The 23,743-nt window shown below is 33.8% G+C and overlaps 1 protein-coding gene across 1 annotated transcript; it reads left to right on the top strand.

Moving 5' to 3' along the window:
• The first annotated feature begins 7,984 nt into the window (after positions 1 to 7,984).
• LOC146919543 (MraZ) lies at positions 7,985 to 22,175 on the top strand. Its single transcript, XM_085712976.1, has 23 exons — positions 7,985 to 8,144; positions 8,562 to 9,509; positions 9,900 to 10,015; positions 10,885 to 11,093; positions 12,603 to 12,722; positions 12,879 to 13,007; positions 13,121 to 13,246; positions 13,625 to 13,680; positions 13,805 to 13,904; positions 14,253 to 14,370; positions 14,507 to 14,716; positions 14,896 to 15,220; positions 15,499 to 15,592; positions 15,788 to 15,896; positions 15,978 to 16,243; positions 16,371 to 16,495; positions 17,051 to 17,285; positions 18,549 to 18,737; positions 18,830 to 19,113; positions 19,353 to 19,560; positions 19,647 to 19,886; positions 20,469 to 20,554; positions 21,730 to 22,175. Exons 2-23 carry the CDS (start codon positions 8,701 to 8,703, stop codon positions 21,887 to 21,889), a joined length of 4,314 nt encoding a protein of 1,437 aa, XP_085569102.1. The 5' UTR covers positions 7,985 to 8,144; positions 8,562 to 8,700; the 3' UTR covers positions 21,890 to 22,175.
• The last annotated feature ends 1,568 nt before the right edge of the window (positions 22,176 to 23,743 follow it).

The following is a 23,743-nucleotide window of genomic DNA, read 5'->3' as shown; positions in this document are numbered from 1 at the left end:
GACTTAATTCATGTACCGGTTAACCACCAACTGGTGCCAGAAGTTTTAAATTCAAGTACTTTCATCGCCTGGTGAAATTCAAGTTTGGTTTGGTACTTTACTCGGTGATGAAAATACGTAAATATCATATTTGTGATGAAATGTGTTTATTGAACTGAAAGTTAAACTTTGTTGTAGTTTTTAAAACTATAAAGAAGCTTTTTTAATCAGGGAATACCCAAGTTTGATTTTTGACTAGAACAATCTTTGTTTAGGTTCTCACCTATCTTTTAGCCAAACTTTTGGGTTATTAGAGACCCCTATTCCTCGGGACATAAAAGTAAAGACAAAAATTAACAGAATGGTACAGGAAGAGTTGAAAGTCTATTTATCCCTTGTTCTGTAACTTAGTCTAGGAAGCCTTATTTTTTTTGTTCGTTTGAACCCCTTGGTAGTTATCACACCCAAATGACAATTGCTTTTTTGACATTCAATAGTTCCTAAAAACACAAGTAAAATACTAAAATACCCCCAGCGGTAGTTAACTACTGCTTGGTTTTTTGGTCATTTACTTGTGTTACTATCAACCGTAACCTACTTAAGTACAGATATTGGTGCACCTTATCATATGTACTCCCAGGAATATATATTTGCTACTACTTTCAGTGATTACATCACTGGTTAATTGATTACTATGGGGATTAATATTTCTTTTTTTTAGAGGCAGCGTTCCTATTTCAATGTTATAGGCGAATTTTTGGAATTTATTTGGAAAAAATATCCGAAAAACATACTATGATATGATAAAATATTCTTGAGAAATGCTAATGCTTAAATAGGTGCACTCATTAAGAGTTTATAAAAGTGAGATATATAAAAATAGGTGCATTAAATGCTTTGGAAATTGAAATGTGTAACTTTTTAAATCAATATATTGGAGTAATTTCTTTATTTGGAATCTTTAAAGAGTGTTCTAATGACACTCGTTAGCGAGACTCAATATTATTTTATTGGCTAAGTATCATTTGTGGTTCTTTAAGTTAGATATTTACAACTAGTTTTTTAAGTTTTATTTTTGTTACAAATTGGTTCTTTAAGTTAAAAAATATATGCACCGTTATCTTATTAGTTTTTTAAGTTTTATTTTTGTTACAAATTGGTTCTTTAAGTTAAAAAATATATGCACCGTTATCTTATTTTTTATCAAACTCAGTTAAAAAGTGATTATGTAGACATTTAATATTAAATTGGTATCCAAATATACTGCTCTCAAAACTAGGGTTTCATAGGTTTATTATCCAGCCTTGATTTGAAACAAAATTGATCAATTACTTGATTTATAATTTTGTTGGTGAAATGTTTATCCGTAAAATCAGGCTTGAATTCAAAAGCAACAAGAAAAAAAAACACGTGTAAGTAATTATTTTGATGCCATAAGCACTTTTGGACATACTGCCTCAATGTTAAATGAATAATAAGTATTTTTTTAACGAAATTGATTGATAAAATATATAATAGTGAAATTATTATATGACTTAAATGAACAATTTGTAACAAAAACAACTCAAAGAACCAATTTGTAACAAAAAATAAAATAATAAATGACTAACTTGTTATAAACATTTAACTTAAATGGTTGCGAAAGGTATTTGACCTATTTTGTTTAATGAGATTTTAAATATTAAGGAAGGAGTGGCAACAACAGAGTCTTTAACACACTCTTTTATAGAAGAGGAATGATCCTACCATATCATGTGAGTTCCATACAAAATTTAGTTTGATCCTTATGATTTTTAATCAATAAAAAACATGTTAAAAATATGTGTTAAAGAGTTTTTTTTTTTAACTCGAATTCGACCAAAAAACCGATCAATACGAGAGATTCAATCATATTGTCCACTTGCGGAACCCATTTAAGTGTTAAAGAGTGTGTTAGTAGCATTATTGATATTAAAATGTAATTTACATTTCTCTCCCATCAAATTCTCTCTCCCTACCACATCAATTCAAACATAAAAAAAAAAAAAAAAAACTCACTTGTTGTCCTTGTGGTATTGGCTTGGGACCTGGGAGTGTGCTCCTCCTCGAGGTCTCAGGTTCGATTCTCTCCAGAGTCGATTTAAGCGGGCTAATTTAGCTTCTTAAAAAAAAAAAATTTAGCTTTCGATTCTCTCCAGAGTCGATTTTCGATTCTCTCCAGAGTCGATTTAAGCGGGCTAATTTAGCTTCTTAAAAAAAAAAATTCAAACATAAAAAAGTTTTTAAAATCTCTCTTCTTTCTCCGCTTCAATATCCCTCCCAACCCTATGGGAACGAAACAGATCCTAAATCCTTAGATGTATTATCATATCGAGTAATTATATTAATTAAACGAAAACCCAAGTGTTTCTTAGATCATAAATACTTTTAGCATAAGCTTGGTAGTTGTAGATGATATATACTTTTAGCATAAGCTTGGCAGTTGGGGTTTATGTTGTTATATATAGTCCAATAAATTATACTTGTATAATGCCAAATGGGGAAACCAGATGTGAACGATGCACAAGAAAATTAAGAGGAATATAGTAATTCACTAATTTGGACATTCTTGAACATCTTGAGAAAAGAAATGTCAAATTCAAATGGTAATTAAATATAGTATTAGTCTTATTCAGTTGAAGCAGCACGCAACACATAGATTTGTTTTAGAAAATACTCCCTCCGTCCCATATTACTTGACCTATTTAGAATATTTGCACTATTCATGTAACATGCTTTGACTCTATTTTTCTACTAATATATAAAAACAAAATATAGCATATAAGATGTTGTTAGATTCGTCTCGATTAATATTTTCAAAATATCAAATTTTCGTAATTTTTTCTACTAGATTATTAAAGAAATTTAAGTTTAAAATTGTGCATTGGCATACGTGACAGAGTCAACTAGGTCAAGTAATATGGGACGGAGGGAGTAGTGATAGTGAATTTACACTAATATAGTACTATCATTTTCAGCACTCCATTTCTATCCTACACGTGTATGTAGGAATGCATAAGTTGTACTAACATTATTATCATACAATGACTACCATTATCATATAAATCTTTTTTAATTTGTGAATAATGATATAGAATGTGTTTGACATAATTCCTAGTTCAATAACTATTATTACCATATAGAATTATTTTACACCGTCAATAATTTTCATCTAAGTATTGCATCGCAATACTATTTTTATAATATCTTCTTCTCTTTTTTTAATAAAAAATAAAGGAAGACATCAGAAAATAGTTTGACATCCTAAATAGGTTGGCACTCGAAGCCTACCCTATCCTCTACCACCTTACTCAGAAAATATTATTTTTACAATATCAGTATAATATATCATTTAATTTATATAGAATTTTGCTTGTCTAGTAATTGATTTTTGCACACTCTGTTTCTAAAAGATAAAATAATTCATGTTTGTAAGATATCTTAATCCAAATTCAAATTGAAATCTTATCTTTTAGAGATATGAAATCTCCCTGTTGGATTGCATTTTTTTTTCTAGTAGTTTAGTGGCTGAAACTCACAAATTAAATGTGGAGAAGTGGGGTGTCCGGAGTTCAAACCTCGGCCCCTGCATAAATCATGCAATGTCCCTATCAACTAAGTTAAGCTCACATGGACAATTACATGCTTTTCTTATCCCAAAAAAAAATGTTTTTCTTATATCACGACACACAATTTAAATAAAACTTATTATTTTAACTTTATATTGTCATCTAATTCCATAAAATGTTTTTTTATTAAATAAAAGAGTTATGTATCTTCCACAAGTCCTTATTAACTGACAAAAATACAGAAGTTGCTAGACCAATTGCTATCATTGAAACTCAAATCTGGTGACTTTTCAATAACTATTTAATCTATCTAACAAAACAAGGTTATGTATCGTCGAACATATTAGTTAGTTAGATAAATTATCATGCAATTTTTTTTAATTAAGATAAATTATCATGTAATAAGATAGTTACACAAATTTTGTAAAAAAATCCTCTCATAAAAAAATCTTGTACGTAAATCAAAGATATAGTCACACCCCCTATTTTTTATAATAAATTTATTTATTTCGTTTTTTACAATATTTTAGTTTTAGTTTCTTTTTGACGAAAATTCAACTTTTAGTTTTTTTTTTTTTTTTTGAGGATAATTTTAGTTTTAGTTATATATCGATTGTTGGTCATTTTGTTATTAGTGTTATTTTATTTTATAAAATTATGCTTAGTCATTTTAAAAAATATCAATGTATAGTACTTAATATCTTCAATATATCATTTTCTCTAAAAAAGAAATCTTCGATGCATATTATCAGTAAATATTTTTTAAAGAATATTTTAGATGATAATTAATATTTTTTTTTTACAAAGATGATAATTAATATTATTATTGTTTATTTGTTTATTCGTAATTTTTGTTATGGAAGTAAATGTCACAAAACTAGAAAAATAACACAAGCAGCAGCATTGAAGTACAACAATTAAACATGGGGGCTCGAGCCATTAACTTCTTCATGGACGACACAAACAGGAAAATGAAATGATCTACTCCATATGGTAGCCGTCGTGTGACAACCAGAACAAAAAAATACACCCTTCGGTCACTATTATAAGCAAAACTTTATATTTTAAATTCATTCATTGAATGATGTATGTGGTCTATAGTAATGACCATATACATCATTAATTGAATGAATCTAAGATACAAAATTTTGCTTATAATAGTGACAGGAGGGTGTATACCTCTAGACAAAAGGCATGGTCAGCCATGTAATTAGTGCTTGTATATTATTGAGAAATCACAACCTCTTAAGGATGTAGTACAATAGTTTTTATTTGTTTATTTAGTTTTTTCTTTAGTTAACCTTGTGATTCTCATGACTCTAATTATTCAGAATTGATCAGAAAGCAAGTAAGACTTGACTAAAATTGCTCTAACCAGAAATCAAATTCGATTTTTTTCGAACAACTCGTCATTCGGTGAATCCAATCGCTATTTGAATTTTGAAGGCAATCACTTGATTATATTTGTATAGTTTATTTCAAGTAAAAAAGAGAGTAAAGGACGAGTTTATCTATTTAAATTTTTATATCATAATCATATGGTCAATTAATAATTAACACATTTATAGATGTTTTTCTTTCCTTTAATGAATATTTATTTCCGAAAAAAGAGAAAAAAAGAACCACGTGAAAGTGAGCTCTGGCGATTTTTCGGTGATGTTCGTCGTTCACAACAAATGAACCTCTCGCTATCACTACTGTACAAACTACTGCCATTCAAAACCTAAACCAAATCAAATCCAACCACCGACTTCACCATCTTTAACCCTATTTGGACCTTATCCACCAACCCCTAAATCCCGCCGCTGCCTCAACAAATTCAATCACCATGACAACCACCCTATCATTATTACATGGCCTTGCCTCAACAATTTCCCAGATGCTAAAATCCAATCAAAATCAAAACCCAGTCTGCAAAAAACCTTTGCACAAGCATTAAGCAATGTATGTGACATCCCACAAAGCAGTTACCCAAACCTAGTGTGAAAGGTGATAGATTATTCATTATCATTCCCGAGGAAGAATGCCTCTTAGATTTAGAAACCTGTAAATACAATTTAAATGCTCACATCACCTGTCCTAAGGGTTCAAATCCCCTCACTGTCGTAGCATTACAAAAAAAGCACAAACCACTATGTTGCTGGGGCATCACCTCCATATGTAAGGGTTTTTACGTACATTTTTTTTCCAGTAGAAGATGATAGAAGTGTGACAAATGTTGGATCCTATAATTTGAGTCTAGGATTGCTTAAACTCTTTACTTGGACAACTGATTTTAATCCCAACATTCAAAAGAATACATTTGTGCAAGTGTGGTTAAAAATTTGTTATCTTTCGCAAAAGTATTGGACGCTCAGTATTTTGTTTGCTATTGCAAGCAGTGTTGGAAGCTCGTTGCGTATTGACTATGTTACAGACAAATTCATGTTTGAACGTACATTTGGTCACTTTGTAAGGGTTTTGGTCGACATTGATCTCGCTGGTATTTTGAGACATAAAGTGTTTGTTGAAAGGAAAGGCTTTGCCTTCTTTTTGGATTCGGGGTATGAAAACCTGCTAGATTTTTGTAATTATTGCAATTCTGTTGGGCTCCATGTTGGAATATGTAGAAAGGCCAAAGTCAATGTGACTTCTTGTGAAGGGGAGAATGCTGCAAAAGATGACAATTTCATTAAAAGACATGGTAAGGAGTCTTTTAAGGAGCCAACTAAGGATATTGTGCAACACAAGAGACAGAAGGCAATCCCCAGTCAATCTGGACGCTAAAGTCGAGATTATTGAAATGAAGGATAAGGAGAAATCAAAAGAAGCATAAATTCAAAATGTATAAGAGATTTAAGGAACAACAGATAATGTTTACTCTCAAAATATGAACCACTGAATCAACAATGAAGCCCATAACCATAATGAAGAGACGAATGGAGAAAATTTCAACATGACGAGGATACCTCAAAATTTGTAGATGCAACACAGGTACAATATGATGAAACTTCCTTCCAGGGTTCAAGTCAAGAACACAATTCAAATATTTTAGTCAGAATCCAACAAGATATGATCTTCCTTTGTGAATCCTGACTGAATCTTGTAGAGAAAGACGAAGAACAAAGAAAATCGGAGGAATGTTCTTTTTTGGCTGCTAGATTAGAGAATGAGCAACACAATGATGATGCAATCTCCAGAGAAGAACAACAGAATCTTGAAGCATTTAGATTCTCGCTTGTCACCCATATAAATAAGAAAAAGCCTAACAAGTCACCAAGGAAAGGTACATATTCCACCAGGTTTAAGGTTGGTAATCCCAAACCGTTTAGATGATGAGTCTTTTCTGGAACATCAGGGGAATAGCCAACTCCTCGTCAATATTGGCTCTAAAGAGGTTAATTATACTTCATAAATCCGACTTAGTTTTCATAATATACTAGGTTTGAAACTGTTCTTCATGAACAATAGAAACACTTTACACCCGAATTTATGGTGTATTTGCTCTCACCACCTGAACCCCCAAGTTGTTAGCTCTGATGATCAACAAGTTTCTTTTACCCTTCGTGAAAACAACAAAACTTTTATTTTTTCTGATGTCTATGGATCAACATGTTATATAAAAAGAAGACTTTTACGTAGTGCTTTACATAGTTGACAATTCAATTCAACATTCCTTGATCTCTCATTGAGGATTTTAGCTCAGTGTTAGGAGCCCATGAACACATGAGTGCTCATTTACATGCCAGATTACCAATGGAAGAATTCTCTAACTGGTCTAATCAAAACAATCTCATTCACCTACCTATAGTTGGTCTAATTTGCTACAATCTTAAACAAGAACAAGTATCTTCAATTTACTTATATGGAAGATATCTGATCTCTCCGTAAAGGTTGGACCCCTCAGTGTAAAGTGGTCATCTTAGCTTGCCTCACAAATATCTTGAACTTAATCTGGTATGCTAAGAACCAGACTCGATGTCAAAACAAATGCTTCCAATAGAAAGTTGCCATCAATCTCATCCTTAGAAATGTCTCTCTGTGTGATAACATGACTGAATTCTCCATTCTTAAAGCTTTTAGGGTGGACATTCCTCATAGAGCTCCTAGTTTAAATTTGAAGCAAATACATCAAATTTTAAGTAAGTCAACTTTCTCTTATTACAAAGACTAAAATAAAAGAGTTATTTGAAAATTGAATAGTGAGAAGGAGGGGATAGAAAAATAAGAAAGTTGGCAGGATAAAAGTAGTTAAAATAATAATATAATAACAGCGTGAATGAGGGTACTGACAGAGAGAGAAATGAGCAGGTTCCATTTCCATTCCAGCTATGCAAAAACGTAGGTTGGACTCGTCGTACTCTCTTTCCTACGTTACTTTCTCTAACTAAACCAATACAATACCAGCGTAGAGCGTGCTTTTTTTTTTTTTTTTTTTCATCTAAAAAAATTCAATTCGAAGAAGAGAAGAATGAAAAAGTGAAAAAGCAAAAAAGAGAAAGAAAAAACGATTCTCACTTGACTCTGACTCTGTCTCTTCAACAACAACAACAACAGAATCAAAGAAAGATTCACTCACTCACTCACTCTGTTGTTACGGTTAGTTCACTCACTCACTCACTAACTTCTATCACCTTTCTTTCTTTCTTTCTTTCAACAATTATTATTTATTTAATTAATCGGTGTTATGCTCATAATTAATCACTCCGATCGCATTGCATGAATTCTTTTCCGATCGAGCTTTGTCACTTCTTGAATTTCACTCTTCTGCACCTTTCCATGAATTCAATATTATACCAATGTTTTCTTGTTTCACAAATCAATTACAAATTTATTTGATTCATGTTCACTCACTCTGTTTGTTACTCGACTCATGCCTCCAAGGATATACATAATTTTTGTACGCGATCAGACTTAATTCATTTCACAGATTCGTGTTTATAAGTGCTGATGTGATGTCAATTGCATAATCACTTTCTTATTCTTTGCTATTTTCCTGTCTATTTAATTTTGCAGAATATATCTATATAACTGGATTCCTTCCATACTAATTCGTATGGAGGTAGCTTTCCGAAACAACTACAGATAATCATCTTCACACACCTGATTCAAACCTCACATTGATTCTCAGTTCTACCCATACCTACCTGCCGTAATGCTTAACTTCCTCTGCTGCTGCATTCTATTGGGATATCTTTATATACCGTGCCTTTCTGTTAGTTCAGGACACCATTTGAACATTAGTACCGGCTTAGAACTCTTGTTGGGTTCTACCGACTCGCTTATCAGTGATGATTCTCAGCTCGATCACTTTGCTTTTGCTGAAACGTTGAATCAGTCTGTTTCTTGTGAGGACTTGGAAGGTGTAGGATCTTTTAATACAACATGCTTGCTAAGCTCAACTCATTACTTGAAATCCAATATTCTCATATATGGTACTGGGAACCTGGAGATACTTTCCCATGTTTCACTCTTATGTCCTATAGAAGAGTGCATGATAACAGTCAATGTGTCTGGCAACATTAAACTTGGTCAAAATTCATCTATTGTTGCTAGTTCTGTTATTATATCAGCTGCCAATGTCACCATGGACTACATTTCTGCTATAAACTCATCATCTTTGGGTGGGGCACCGCCTTCCCAAACTAGTGGCACGCCTAGTGATAACGAAGGTGCTGGTGGAGGGCATGGTGGGCGTGGTGCATCTTGTAAAAAAAACAATAAGACAAACTGGGGTGGTGATGTTTATGCATGGTCTTCCTTGGCTGAACCATGGAGCTACGGGAGCAAGGGTGGTGGAAAGTCTGCTGAACAAAAATATGGAGGGAATGGTGGGGGGCGTATTAAGCTTCTAGCGAAGGACACTATATATTTAAATGGGTCTGTTACTGCAGAGGGAGGAGATGGAGGGTATGAAGGGGGAGGTGGTTCCGGCGGAAGTATAATAGTACACGCCATAAAGTTGTGAGTATGAAGTACTTGTCAGTCTGTGATCATATACCTGTTTTTCATGTTATGGCTTCTAAACTACTTTTAAGGCTGTCTGTAACTATTGATTGACAAGGAAAATGCATTTTTAAGGCACCTGAAGTCACTTTTACTAACAGTTATTACTTGCTAATTGCACATGGCAGTATTCTTTTTTCATTTACAATTTGCAAATGGCAGTATTCTTTTTCTTCTGAAGAAATGCTGATATTCTTGGAATTGTACTTGTTGAATGTTTTTGAGTAGTTTCTAGTTTTTACAACTATCTTTATCATATGTTTATTAGGGAACTAACACATGTTGTGTAGTGTAATGTTCTTGTAACTTTCTTATGGACTTGGCTTTTTTTTTTTTGGATGAGTGTAGGAAGGGATATGGTATTATCAGTGCTGCTGGTGGGACGGGATGGGGTGGAGGTGGTGGAGGAAGAATATCACTTAATTGTTACAGCATACAAGAAGATTTTAAAATTACTGTCCATGGTTTGTTTCCATTCACTTTCTGTACATGGTGGTTAAACCAAAGATGACCCATGCTTGATGTTTAATTCTACCGTAAGCGTGTTAAGCTAAATCTATGTAAATCAAAGGGCCAAACAATTCTTTTAAACAAATACAACTTGTTCGCAATTTTCGAAATAAGCAGAATACCACATTTTTACTGAAAGAAAATGAGTGTAGGTGAGGACATGATACTTCCTTCATAAAGGAAAAAAGAATTATAAGTTACATACAGGCTACAGTAGGTGCTACATAAATTGTTGTAAAGGAAAAATTTCATTTTTAATTGAGAAACCTGGCCTGTTTTCAATCCTTTAAATTGTATGAGTATAGAGTGCAGATATCAATTGTTAACAAAAGCTCTCAACTTGTCAGGCTTTCCATTGAATTTTAATGATTATCTGAAATGTTGTTCTCTTGTTTTAGATTCTGGAATCTGTCCATTATTCCAGATTAGAGTCCATTTTTATGTTATTGGCTTTCATTGTCACATTGATGTCCTTCATGTCAAGCAAGTATCTGTTTCCGTCTCTTACAAGCTTAATTCTTTAAGACTCTTTGAAGGACTGCCCTTGTATCCTTGTGAAAAGAGGTGGATGCCAACCTCTGTCCAAAAGCAAGGAGTTTAATTCCTTTACACACTCGCACAAAACCCGAATCTTTTGGTGGTGTTGATGTTGCACTTAATGTTTTTATATACGTTCTCTTGATATAAAGTTTTTGGCTGACAATTTGATAGTTTCCGTATCTTCAATTTTCTTCAATTCATATAGCATGCAAGCATGCCTTATTTTTTTTTTTTAATTTGAATAGAAGAAACTTCTACACAATACATGCATTTGTTGTGACAGGTGGTTCGAGTATTGGCTGCACTGGGAATTCTGGAGCAGCTGGCACATATTTCAATGCAAATTTACTAAGTTTAAAAGTCAGCAATGACAATGTCTCAACAGAAACAGAAACTCCTTTGCTTGACTTCTCAACCAGCCCTTTATGGTCAAATGTTTATGTGGAAAATAATGCAAAAGTTTTGGTTCCACTTGTTTGGTCCAGAGTTCAGGTAGGAAAGTTATACACATTATGTACCATGACAAACACACGATCATATGTAGTCATTTTATCACTATATTTTACACATTTTTCAGAGAATTTTTGCTGCAACAGACTACTTCTTTCATAACAGTTTTATCACATCCAATTCCACTTTCACGAAGCATACTGTAATTTATTACTCCCTCTGTCCCTTTTAATAAGAACACTCTACAAAAAACACTGGTATTAAGAAAAGTTGTTGGAGTAATAAATTTGTCTGAAATGTGTGTGACTATTACTAATTTGTAGATAAATGCATTCAATATTACTTATCATATTCCAAGATAATTTGATGGTATTAATAAGGGGTATAATTGGAAAAAGAGTAATAAATGCATCTAGTAATTTGTAGTAATTCTTATATTTAGGGACAACCATTTTTCTGTAAATGGTCTTGTAATTAGGGAGGGAGTACCATTTTAGTAGCGAAGAAGTCTTATCTAGAGATATCACAATTGGCTTAGTCAATTCAAATGATCGATATGCGGATGATTCAACTAGTCTCTCAAAGGCCCCATGACAATGATAAGTAAATATATGTACCAAGCTTGGTTTGTATGTGGCCTATATGCTTTAGCATGAGAGAGGGTGTTGAAATAAATGTAAATAAGCTGGTCATATCTTGCAACTATTTTAGTGAGGACTTTTTTATTCTTTTAATTACATCATGATTATCTTAGCATATCTGTTGTGTAATTTAGACAGATGGATTCAATCATATATGTATCTTTTCTCTCATCCTTAACAGCTTCTGTCGATCTTTGAGTTACTTTATAAAACATTGTGTATGACAGCCATGGCTTTTAAAAGTAGGGTTAATAGTGTTTTACCCCCTTGTAATATCGGTCATTTCCGGTTTTCCACCCTGTAAAATTTTTTGTTTGGTTTTTGTCCTTGTAATTTGAAGATTTATGGTTTTGGACCTTTATGAATTTTGACAGTACAAAATCGACGAAATGGCAGGGGGCTAAACCAAAATTTGCTCAAATCAACAAGGGGTAAACCGAAATTTGCTCAAATCACAAGGGGGTAAACCGAAATTTTCTCAAATTACAGGGGGCAAAATTTGCCATGAAGGTCCAAAACCAAAAAAATTTCAAATTACAAGGACGAAAACAAAACAAAAAATTTTACAGGGTGGAAAACCGAAAATGACCTATATTACCGGGGGGGTAAAACACTATTAACACTTAAAAGTATATATCAATGCTAGTAGAGATTCTTGCCATGTTTCCCTTAAGTTGTGGATACCTTGATTTTGTTATAACGACTATAATGAGCCAATTTGGTTTCCTTATAGAGTTTTCAAGAATAAAAGGTCCTGTGTGAAACTTTTTTTTTAATATTACATTCTGCATTTGAAAATAATTTCATTGGACCATTATATATATTTCATTTAATTTATTTATTAGTCCATGCAATTTTTAACCCTTGAAGCCTAATATATGATGTTTATTTGAATTCTCCAATTATGAAGGTAAGAGGCCAAATAAGTGTATACAATGGAGGAAGCTTAATCTTTGGGTTGTCTGATTTTCCAATTTCCGAATTTGAGCTTGTTGCAGAAGAACTTTTGTTGAGTGATTCTATCATAAAGGTACAATATAGCGATTCAAAGTGTTTTTTCTGTAATTTTAGTTCTACTCTCAATCCATTTAGGCGTCCCTAGTTTTAGAATCCTATTTATGTGAGCTTTAGTTTCAACTGTCAGCTTATTACTTAACAATTTTACCTTTAATATACATATATGAAGGTTTTTGGTGCATTTAGAGTTGCTGTTAAAATGCTGCTCATGTGGAACTCCACAATGGAAATTGACGGTGGTAAAAGTACTGTTGTGTCTGCTTCAGTACTTGAAGTGAGAAATCTGGCTGTCCTAAGGGTAAATGGTCTTTATCATTAATTCAAGTTATGTAGTATTCTTGGTTACAGAACCATATCTTGTTCTTCGCGGGTCGCAGTGTTCACGTTGATTGTGATTTCTTACCTTTGCAGCAACGTTCTGTAATTAGTTCAAATACAAACTTGGGCTTATATGGTCAGGGGCTGCTACAATTGACTGGTGATGGTGATGCTATCAAAGGCCAGCGGCTATCCTTGTCTCTCTTCTATAATGTAACTGTAAGCAATTACAAATACAGTAATACGCTTATAGTTTTTTAAAGAATAAGTGTTACAACTTACAAGAGATTTGTATTACATTCTTCTAGAGTTTTAATTGTTTAGGGCTCTCCCTCATGCCGGGGATGCCAATATCCAAAAGATAAAATCAATTAACTCTTTGAACATACTGTCTACGATTAGTAGGAGCAAATATCTACATAGCCACAGTATAGATGGATCAGAAAGCAGGAATTTTCAGCATGCACATGTTCTATTTCTGTTTTCTTTTCAAGGCTTTCTGTTTTCTTTTTGCTTTACGACAAGTTGTGTTTTGTCACTGTTTCCAGAATTCACGAATTTGTATGCAGTATTTTAACAGCCCTCCACTCCTGACAGGTTGGTCCAGGTTCTTTACTTCAAGCGCCTTTGGATGATGATGCTAGTAGAGGCACGTAAGTATGATTGCTTTTGTAGCCGCATTGCTTGACTTAGATATTTTCCATCCAGCTGTTGAACTCCTCTGAAACTCTAAACTTAATTGATTATATTGTTCTCTTTTCTTAATGATGTTTGTAGGGTTACAAAACATCTCTGTGACATTCAGAGATGCCCAATAGATTTGATAACTCCACCTGACGACTGTCATGTCAATTATACACTATCCTTCTCACTTCAAGTAAGATTTGTTTCTAGCACAGGTTTTACTTTTAGATGTATTTTTTTTTTTTTTAAAAAGACATTCTTGCACTATTTTTTTGGTATTCAGTTATTACACTCAGTTGGAACGTCTTCCCCCCCACTTCTGTTGCATTTAATGCAATTTGTCGTGAACCAAATATCTTAAAAGCTTAACTTGTTAGGTGAAAGTATTGAAGAGTTTTAAATTTATAGAAAAAAGTGATCTGAAATACCGACAAGTACAGTGCATTTCTCCTTAGTACAACACATTCAACTTTTTGGTTGGGCATTGCTTTTTGACTGAGGTTCAATAACAGCAATATTTTCTTCTTTTGAGTGTTTGTAGATTTGTCGTGTTGAGGATCTTATTGTAAATGGCATTATGAAGGGAAGCATAATTCATATTCACAGGGCAAGGACTGTGATTGTTGATACTGATGGTATCATTACGGCCTCTGAATTAGGTAACTAAATTTTTTCAAAATCCGTTACTCTTGGTTACTTTCATCCCTTCTATGTTTTTGTATGCTAGTCAAAATGCTAATTGCCAAAAAAGGATATTATAATTTTATATTTTAATTAGATCAAGACCTTTTTCAGGTTGCACCGAAGGCATTGGTAAGGGGAATTTTTTGAATGGAGCTGGCGGCGGTGCTGGACATGGTGGAAGAGGAGGGGCTGGATATTTCAATGGGATAATGAGTATTGGTGGCAATGAATATGGAAATGCTATTCTTCCATGTGAATTGGGAAGTGGAACTAAGGGCCCTAATGAGTCATATGGGCATGTTGTTGGAGGAGGGATGATTGGTAAATAGTTTTAAATATCCCTTGAGTTTATATGTTTCAATAAAATGGATTATCTAGTTTGCTTCTGATATTAACATGGATGCAGATTCTATATGTCTGCCTCTTCTTTATATGACGAAAATATCTATACTTTTTGTAATACTCTCTAATAGAAGTTATTCTTGTTTAAATTTGGCTAGTGATGGGATCCATTCAGTGGCCACTTTTGAGACTTGACCTTTATGGATCCTTGAGGGCCGATGGTGAAAGCTTTAGCAAAGCAATAACAAGCAGTGATGGTTCTTTGGTTGGTGGTCTTGGCGGAGGTTCTGGTGGAACAGTCCTTCTTTTCCTTCAAGAATTCAGGCTTTTGGAGAGTTCCTCCTTATCTATTGTTGGGGGTAATGGTGGCTCCCTTGGTGGTGGTGGTGGAGGAGGAGGCCGAGTTCATTTCCATTGGTCAAAGATTGGTATGGGGGAAGAATATTTTCCCGTTGCAAGTATTAGCGGCACCATGAACTATAGGTATGCATCATCACTTTTCTGTTACTGGGTTTAGAATCAGAGCATAATAGAACGTTCCTGCTTTTCCTTGGTCTAGAACACTGTTTTCATCTTTAAAGGACTAATGAACATACACCATAGTCTTTTGAGTACCAATCTGAAATTTTACTATATTAAGTAACCTGAAGCATGATTGTTGTAAATAATGTAATCAGTAATCATTATTTTGCTAAAAAGGTAACAGACATTTTCTTTAAATAAACTGCTAAAAAATAGCACCTCTTTATGATTTTAAACAGTGGAGGCGCTGGAGACAATGATGGCTTTCATGGACAGGAGGGTACCATAACTGGGAAAGCATGTCCAAAAGGCCTGTATGGAATCTTTTGCGAGGTTTGTTCCACTGGTTTTTTATTCATTTGTTTTTGCCTAGACTATTGGATATGTGTATCTATCTGTCACTTTCTGTGGTAAACAAGAAATATGGAGAAACTAGCAAGCTCCGCTTTGAAAAAATGTTTTTTCGTTTTGCCCCATTGTACGGATATTTTTAGAAGACGTAATTCTATTCTCTTGTAAAATATTCAGGAATGTCCTGTTGGTACTTACAAAGATGTCGATGGTTCCGATGCACATCTTTGCATTCCTTGTCCTCTCGATCTTCTTCCAAATCGTGCAAATTTCATATATAAACGAGGTATCTTTGATTGTTTATATTGGCTTTATGTCCCTAACTTTGCTCTATCTCTCATTTTTAATGCGGTCCTTTTCATTGCAGGGGGAGTTACAACGCGCTCTTGTCCATATAAATGTATATCAGATAAGTATGGAATGCCGAATTGCTATACGCCTCTAGAGGAGCTAATTTATACATTTGGCGGTCCCTGGCTGTTTTCAGTAGTGTTGTCATTCGTTTTATTACTGCTGGCTCTGCTATTAAGTACTTTGAGAATCAAGTTGATTGGTTCTGGTTCATATCATAGTTCGAGTCCAATTGAACAACATAATCATCATAGTTTTCCACATCTCCTTTCTCTTTCCGAGGTACTATTCTGATACCAAAGTGTGCACTGTTTAATTAGGTCTTGCTGTGGCGATAATTGACCTTCTACACATTACGTCTGAAACTATTGGATGCTTTACATTTGTTTTTTTTTTTTTTTTAAACTAGGTGCGTGGAGCCAGAACTGATGAAACTCAAAGTCATGTACACAGAATGTACTTTATGGGTCCTAATACGTTCAGAGAACCCTGGCATCTTCCTTACTCACCTCCCCATGCTATAATTGAAATTGTGTAAGAAAATACTTATTCACATGTGCATGTCATGGATTCTGATGTCATTTTACTTTGTGGACCATGTGCTGATAAATACTGGATAGTATATTTGTTTTAGTCCAAATCATAAATCTTCAGTGTTGCTAAAAATCACGGCTATTCCACCTACGGGTCGAACTTAATTTACTCTGTACTTCTTGAATTCCTATATTTGCTGCCAAACAAGTTTTTCTTAGTTTGTATTGCAAAAGGCGTCTGGTACGGGAAAGACTCCTGAATAAAGATTCTACATCAAGCATCTATGTGTAAAGAAAAGATAAACAAACCCAGTTTGGGAGGCTTAATGACACCTTAGCATTCTAATCTCTCATCACAATACTGTAAAACTGCTGTGATGTAATAATAAATTATTAATATGCCTTCTCCTAACAGTTTCTGAAACAATGTTATCAACCATCTATCCCAAAAGTTTTATCTGTTAGCTGAAACGACACATTAATTGTTTTATATTATACCTTTACTCTTAAACAATAATCATGGTTCTGATTAGGATTTGATCCTAATGGGATGCAGGTATGAGGATGCTTTTAATAGATTTATTGATGAGATCAATTCTGTTGCTGCATATGATTGGTGGGAAGGATCGGTGCACAGTATACTTTCAGTTGTGGCATATCCTTGTGCTTGGTCTTGGAAGCGTTGGCGGCGAACAGTCAAAATTGGCCGCCTTCAGGAATATGTCAAGTCTGAATATGACCATTCTTGTCTACGCTCCTGTCGATCCCGTGCTTTGTATAAAGGGATGAAGGTTTGACTTTTTAAACATTTAACATCCTGGAGTATTTTCCACAAAATTCCTAGTTATTCACTTTTGTTGATATAATTTTTCTTGCAATAGTTAGAGACAAGGTAGAATGATGTAGGTAAGCAGAGGCCTTTAGGATTTAACATATTGAAATTTCTTTGATGTATCAAGGATGAAGTTGTAATAAATAAGCAGAATAAAGGTTCATTGGGAATTTGGAAATGTGAGGTTAAGGGTGATTTGTAGGTTAGTAAGGCTTCCTGAGTTAGGATCCTCTCCATCTAGTACCCTCTCCATTTCTTCCATTTGGAGAGATAAAGACACAATGAAATTTGGAAAAAAAATATAAATAATTAATAGTGGTGGGACCCACTTAGTGATAGGACCCACTATCAACTTTTTTGTATCCATCTCTCACTAAATGGCATTCTCCATTTATTTTAAGCAAATGGAGAGGATCTCAACTCGGGCTTCCTAGCCAAGACACAAACATCAAACGAACAATCCAAGACCAATAATAGGCCAAAGGCCTGGTCTGCTGACAGTAGCAGTACAAAATAAAGAGAAGGACATAGTTAGTCTTAAGTTGATATAAAAAATCTGAAAAGCTTCTAGTAAATATGGAATAATAATACAGTCATCATGAAAAATCAAAGCTAAACTAAAATTCTAAAATGAATTGATTTTTAAGGTTATGTGATTTTTTGATACTAGTGCATCATATTCCTATGGTATAAGCGACTGGCCTTTCACTGAATATAATTATGTTGACCTTCTCACCATCAAGATTTCACTTTTGGTTTTCCTTGGAAAGATTTCCATAAATTGCATATGTTCTTGAGCATGGTATAAGCATGTTTAATGGTAGAGATTTTTACCGATGTATTTATTCACCCATATTCTATTCATTAAAATGCTTCAACTTCTAAGAATTATATCTTGATTAGTAATATACTATCAGAAAGTTTGTTGGTTACCTCTTTGTGATCATTTAGAGTTCATATAAGCAATCAGTACGTTAGCTTGAAAGTTACAACATGGCTGTATCGAAATTCGGATGATGTTGTCATGTTTATTAGACTGCATCTCTTCATTTACACACTAGACAATTGTAAGCAACAATGTTATTTATGCATACGTAAACCAATTTTCTCTGACAAACTGGTATTTGAATTTAAGACCTTGCAATTTAAGGTTTTCAATGTATTAAGTGGTGCACGCTTTCCTCCATATTAATGTCCTTAATTTAAGAAACAATCGATGCAGGTTGGGGCAACTCCAGATTTAATGGTAGCATACATTGATTTTTTCCTTGGTGGTGATGAGAAGAGATTAGACATTGTATCAATTATACAGAAGAGATTCCCCATGTGCATAATTTTTGGTGGGGATGGGAGCTATATGGCGCCTTACAATCTTCACAGTGATACACTGTTGATCAACCTCCTTGGCCAGGTCTCTTGATTAGGCTGGTTGTTAAGATTTAGTCAGTTATTTTTTTTCTCTATACATAACTCACATACAAGTGCCAAACTTTATATCAACAGCATGTCCCAGCAACTGTTTGGAATCGCTTGGTATCTGGACTAAATGCTCAGTTACGGACAGTGAGGCATGGATCAATTCGTACCGCACTAGGTCCTGTTATTGATTGGATAAATAGCCATGCAAACCCCCAGCTTGAGTTCCACGGAGTTAAAATTGAACTTGGATGGTTCCAAGCAACAGCTTCTGGTTACTATCAGCTGGGTGTTGTGGTAGCAGTTGGGGAATATTCCCTTCATGGTTTGCACCAGTCTGATACTCGGGTTGGTACTGATGAAGCTATGAGGTAATTTATGACGCTGAGTTAATACTGCATGCATACATTAAGACTGTAGCTTGGTTTAATCCAATTAAGCCATAACATGACAGGGAATGAGATCAACCATCTCATCTTGAGTTGCATGAATCCTTGACATTGTTTTCATTCCTCCTAGATGGAGATTAGGAAGGCAAGAATTCATGGTTTGTTTTATAAATACCTTATGTATATTAGCTTCACGGGATTTTGTTTTGTGTTCATGATAGGCAAAATGTGGCACATGGAATAAAGAATCTTCAGCAGCTACAACATAATTGGCAATACATGAGCAATTCGTTATCTCTTAAAAGGATAACTGGAGGTATTAATGGTGGCCTGATAAATGATGCTACCTTAAGATCATTGGACTTCAAAAGAGACTTTCTATTCCCACTTTCGCTGCTGTTGTGCAACACTAGACCTGTTGGTCGTCAGGTAGTTAAATTGTTTTAGGTGATTCACCTCCACAACTATAAATTGAACATGACATGATTGTCTAATACATGACATGATTGTTTCAGGATACTGTGCAACTGCTGATTACTTTGATGCTTTTGGCTGATCTTTCGGTCACTGTCCTCATGTTGCTTCAGTTCTACTGGATTTCTCTTGCAGCTTTTCTCTCTGTTTTACTAATCCTTCCTCTATCTCTACTTTTCCCATTTCCTGCTGGTTTGAATGCTTTATTCAGTAAAGAACCTAGAAGAGCTTCACCTTCTCGAGTTTATGCACTGTGGAATGCTACTTCTCTGTCTAACATTGTAAGTTTTACTTATACTGTGATGCCATTTGGTATAACGTCCCATTACACATATAAAGTAGATGAGAAACAGTAAAAATAGGCTTTGTTGTGAGCAACCTGCTTTAAAAATATGGACTACATAAAAATGTTCAGAGGAAACTGCTGAAAGATATTGTTAAGCATATGAAAAGGCTCTAACTGCTATATCACATTTACTTGGAAATATCAAAATTGCAACTGAGGTTTGTGGTACATAATTTGTACTTGAAAAATGCAATATTTAGTGGTAAAATTTTGGGTTATAAGGAAAGTAGTGTTGAAATAATTGGATTTTAGATAAGGAAGAAGGGAAGAGAAAGATTAGACTCTGAATTTATGATTTGATACAGAAAAGACTAGATACTACCCTTGTTGAGACTTTTAATTCTAATTAAATATGGAAATTAATCATGAAAGTATAAGACTCCTAATCCTGATTAAATAGGGAAAGTTAAAATGTTCTAGGCATATTGAATTTTTAACTTTTTAAAATATGTTAATTCATGTAATCATTTGAAATATATTTCCTCATTATCTAACGTGTGTGCACCGGCGTATGCAGGGAGTGGCTTTTATTTGTTGCCTCCTTCATTATACATTATCCCACATGCACTACCCCGATGAGGCAAGTACGCGGAATGTTAAGAGGTAATCAACTTCTTAATGGCATCATTTCCTCTCAAACAGCAACATATTTTACAACCGGCATGAATTCTGTTTAAATTTACCCGTGTCTGATGGTTACATTAAGAAATCAAATCTGAAAAATTATTGCATCATTTTATCCTTACTGCATAGAGGTTTTGGTAAGACTTGTCTGAGGGAAAGTGTCATGTATAATATTAAAAAAGCCGAAATATGGATTTGTTTGGTGTGGGTAGTTAGTTATCTTTGCATTTTCAATGCTACAGAAATGGTTATTTCTTATTTCATTTTTATTCTGTGCTTTTACTACTGCTTTAATTGGGCCACACAGATACAAGCCTGTGTATCCGTGTTAAGGAGGTCATGTTGAAATATCACAAAATTTCTCCTGCTTATTTTCTTTGTACTATGCCGTGTTTGGTCATCAGGTCTCACTTCCTTTACACCCTCTCAGATTCAATCTTGTCACAATCTTCCAACACAAGTATAAAAGTTTGATTTTGCAAAAGGATGTATTTCGCTGTGAAAATATTTTAGTCGCGAAAATATGGAAGGTAGAAAGATTATAGAGTTCTGGAATAGGCCACTAACAAAAAGGTATTTTCTACAGCGATGTCCTCCTAGAGCTTGATACAAGTGCCAAAACCCCCTGACCAAGAGTATCTAGTGCTCTGAAAAAACATGACCCTAATAGATACACTTCCAGGACCTGACATGACAAGCAGTGATCACCTGACATTACACATGTTTCAATCTAAATCATGCACTAAATAGCTTGTTACAATGGGCATCCAGCGACCACAGCCATTTTGCCACTAGAGCCAATACTTTTGATGGCTAATTTCTGACACCCAATGCTTACTTAGTTTTGTAGTTCCTAACAATTTCTTTTCCAGATTTCCCACCACTTTTCCTTAGCCACAGGTAATCCCTCATATTTCCCCATTCTTTTTGAGCCATCAACAAAGTGGCAGCAATGTCTCCGATCAAATGTGGGCTAGTCATTATTGTTACATGGATCCATGGAGTCTTTTGCCACTAAATTGGTTTTAGTTAGTTTTGATGATTTTGCTTTGCTTACTATAATTTTTGTCGCTTACGTTCTTTTAGAACTTCTTGGTGTACTGTATTTTTAAACTTGGTACTCTATTTTAAGTTTTGATGGAATGCTCTTGCAGGGAAGATGATAAATGTTGGCTTTTGCCCATCATCCTTTTTCTATTCAAGTCGGTACAAGCCCGTTTTGTCAATTGGCATATAGCGAATATGGAAATCCAGGACTTCTCTCTATTTTGTCCTGATCCAGATGCCTTTTGGGCTCATGAATCTGGTTTATAACAGAAAAGGAACTGAAACATTAGAATGAGAACATCCATAAGGAGGTTTTATTTGTGGCTGCCTTGCCGTGTGAATATACTCAGGAGATGTACAGGAGATTCAAGTACAGTTTCTGCATTTTTTGCTTCCTTGTAAAAAAGTAAAGTCCTAGAGTCGGGATAATAATACAAGAAAGTTATTTCTTTGTAGTAGTTTTTGTTTTTTTGATGGTGGTTGCCATTTCCTTCTTTAATGTATTTAATCATAAATTTCATATTTTTTGTAAATCATTTTTTCAAGAACAAAAGTCTATGCTCATGCAGTGACTACACAATCTTAACCAACCCTGCTAAGAGTGCTAGGCGAGCAAGTCAATTGTCCATCCACATATCCCACACACCGCACTCCTAACAGTGCGCACCCTTGTCCTTAACAAATCGTGAAGAGCGGCAGGTATCAGAGTTTCAATACGACACAAGTGGCCTATTTGGTTTGAATGCATCCCAGTAACCCTCATGCTCTTTTAATATTGTGTCTACTCTCCCCACTTTTTAGAGATTGCTTGTAGTTTACCTATATTTAAATTTTATTTGGTTAGTTTTTACAAAAAAATTGTCCAATGTTCAGCAAAGTTTGTCATTTTTAAGATTGTCATTTCTAAAAATTAGTTGACAATATTAAAAATAACTTCATTCGTTTCTTAGAATTCTGTCCCAAAAGGAGTAATTTTTTGACCAAATTTGAGCACTTAGATCAGTATTCCATTTAAATACTTCACAATCTTTAAGATACAATAAAAAAAACGTATGTCGTGCTCTAATGGCTTTATTGCAACTTTTTGTGATGATGCAATGCTATTTAGAAAACAATTTTTACTTTTACAATTTCAGGTATAGTTTTTTTTTTTTTTTTGGCAAAAATTCAACGTTTAGACATTATTTTTTTAATTTTTGTAGTGCTTTGTCATTTCTAAAAGTTACAGAATAAAGTTTTGTCTACTCTACTTCAAGAGATTTTGTGGTTATCATATAGTATTTTAAATTGTTTTGTTTGTTTTAAAAACTAAATTGTAAAAAAGTGTTTTTTTTCTAAATTTCGTCATTTACACCATTTTTCTATTTTAAGTACTGTATGAGTATTTATTTTAAAAAAAGAGTATTTTAAGTACTGTATGAGTATTTATTTTAAAAAAAAAAGGTATTCTAGGAGTATTGTATTGCGTCAAAAAATAGTACAGCACTGTATTTTTTTTGAAAAGGTCATGAGTCAGCTCTACACGTTTTTTTTAAGGAGCTCCTACATATGTTTAGTGATTTATTTTGCATTGATGATATAATTTTTAAAGATGATTTCATTTACTTTTACAAGCCAATTTTATGAATTCTATAAGATATTTCTCAATTTTACATGTAGATGTTGATTTATTTTTCCCTGCTCTATTTACTTTTAAATAAATTATGTCGTTTTTCTATAACTTTGAACTACAAAAAAAATCATTTGGTTCAATTTTGCAATTTTTGTCCCTCAAACCGCAGTAATTCACCAAATTTTTTCGTTTACCCCATTTTCCAATTTTTCAAGTACTTTGCTGTTGATATTTTTTTTTAAATAAATAACATGTGTTTGTAATATTGATGTTTTAATGATTGTGTTAAGGTAATTTTTTATAATTATTTCCTTCAATTTTCCATATTTCTTTTTGGTAGTGGCCGGTGTTTGAAACCCGGACCTTGCATATTTTATCCATTGTCCATATTTCATCACAAGAGTATAGCCTTTTATGGCCAAATCCCAACGTTTAGCTAAGTTTCTCCATTTTTTTAATGATATATCTCATTTTTAAAAGCTACATAATAAAATTATGTTTGCTCTCCC

This window comes from Medicago sativa, chromosome 5 (genome assembly GCF_051527215.1).
Source record: "Medicago sativa cultivar Bolivia chromosome 5, Bolivia_mono, whole genome shotgun sequence".
In the NCBI taxonomy this organism is placed as follows: domain Eukaryota; kingdom Viridiplantae; phylum Streptophyta; class Magnoliopsida; order Fabales; family Fabaceae; genus Medicago; species Medicago sativa.
The sequence above is the reverse complement of the archived record's forward strand: the minus strand, read 5'-3'. Positions and strand labels throughout refer to the sequence as shown.

Bases quoted from the DNA above. Each gene is read 5' to 3' on its own strand.
- LOC146919543 (XM_085712976.1), top strand. From the start codon at position 8,701: ATGCTTAACTTCCTCTGCTGCTGCATTCTATTGGGATATCTTTATATA. The intron at 10,016-10,884 runs GTTTGTTTCCAT...TTGTTGTGACAG, and splicing joins TTTTAAAATTACTGTCCATG to GTGGTTCGAGTATTGGCTGC. The intron at 19,114-19,352 runs GTAATTTATGAC...TGTTCATGATAG, and splicing joins GGTACTGATGAAGCTATGAG to GCAAAATGTGGCACATGGAA.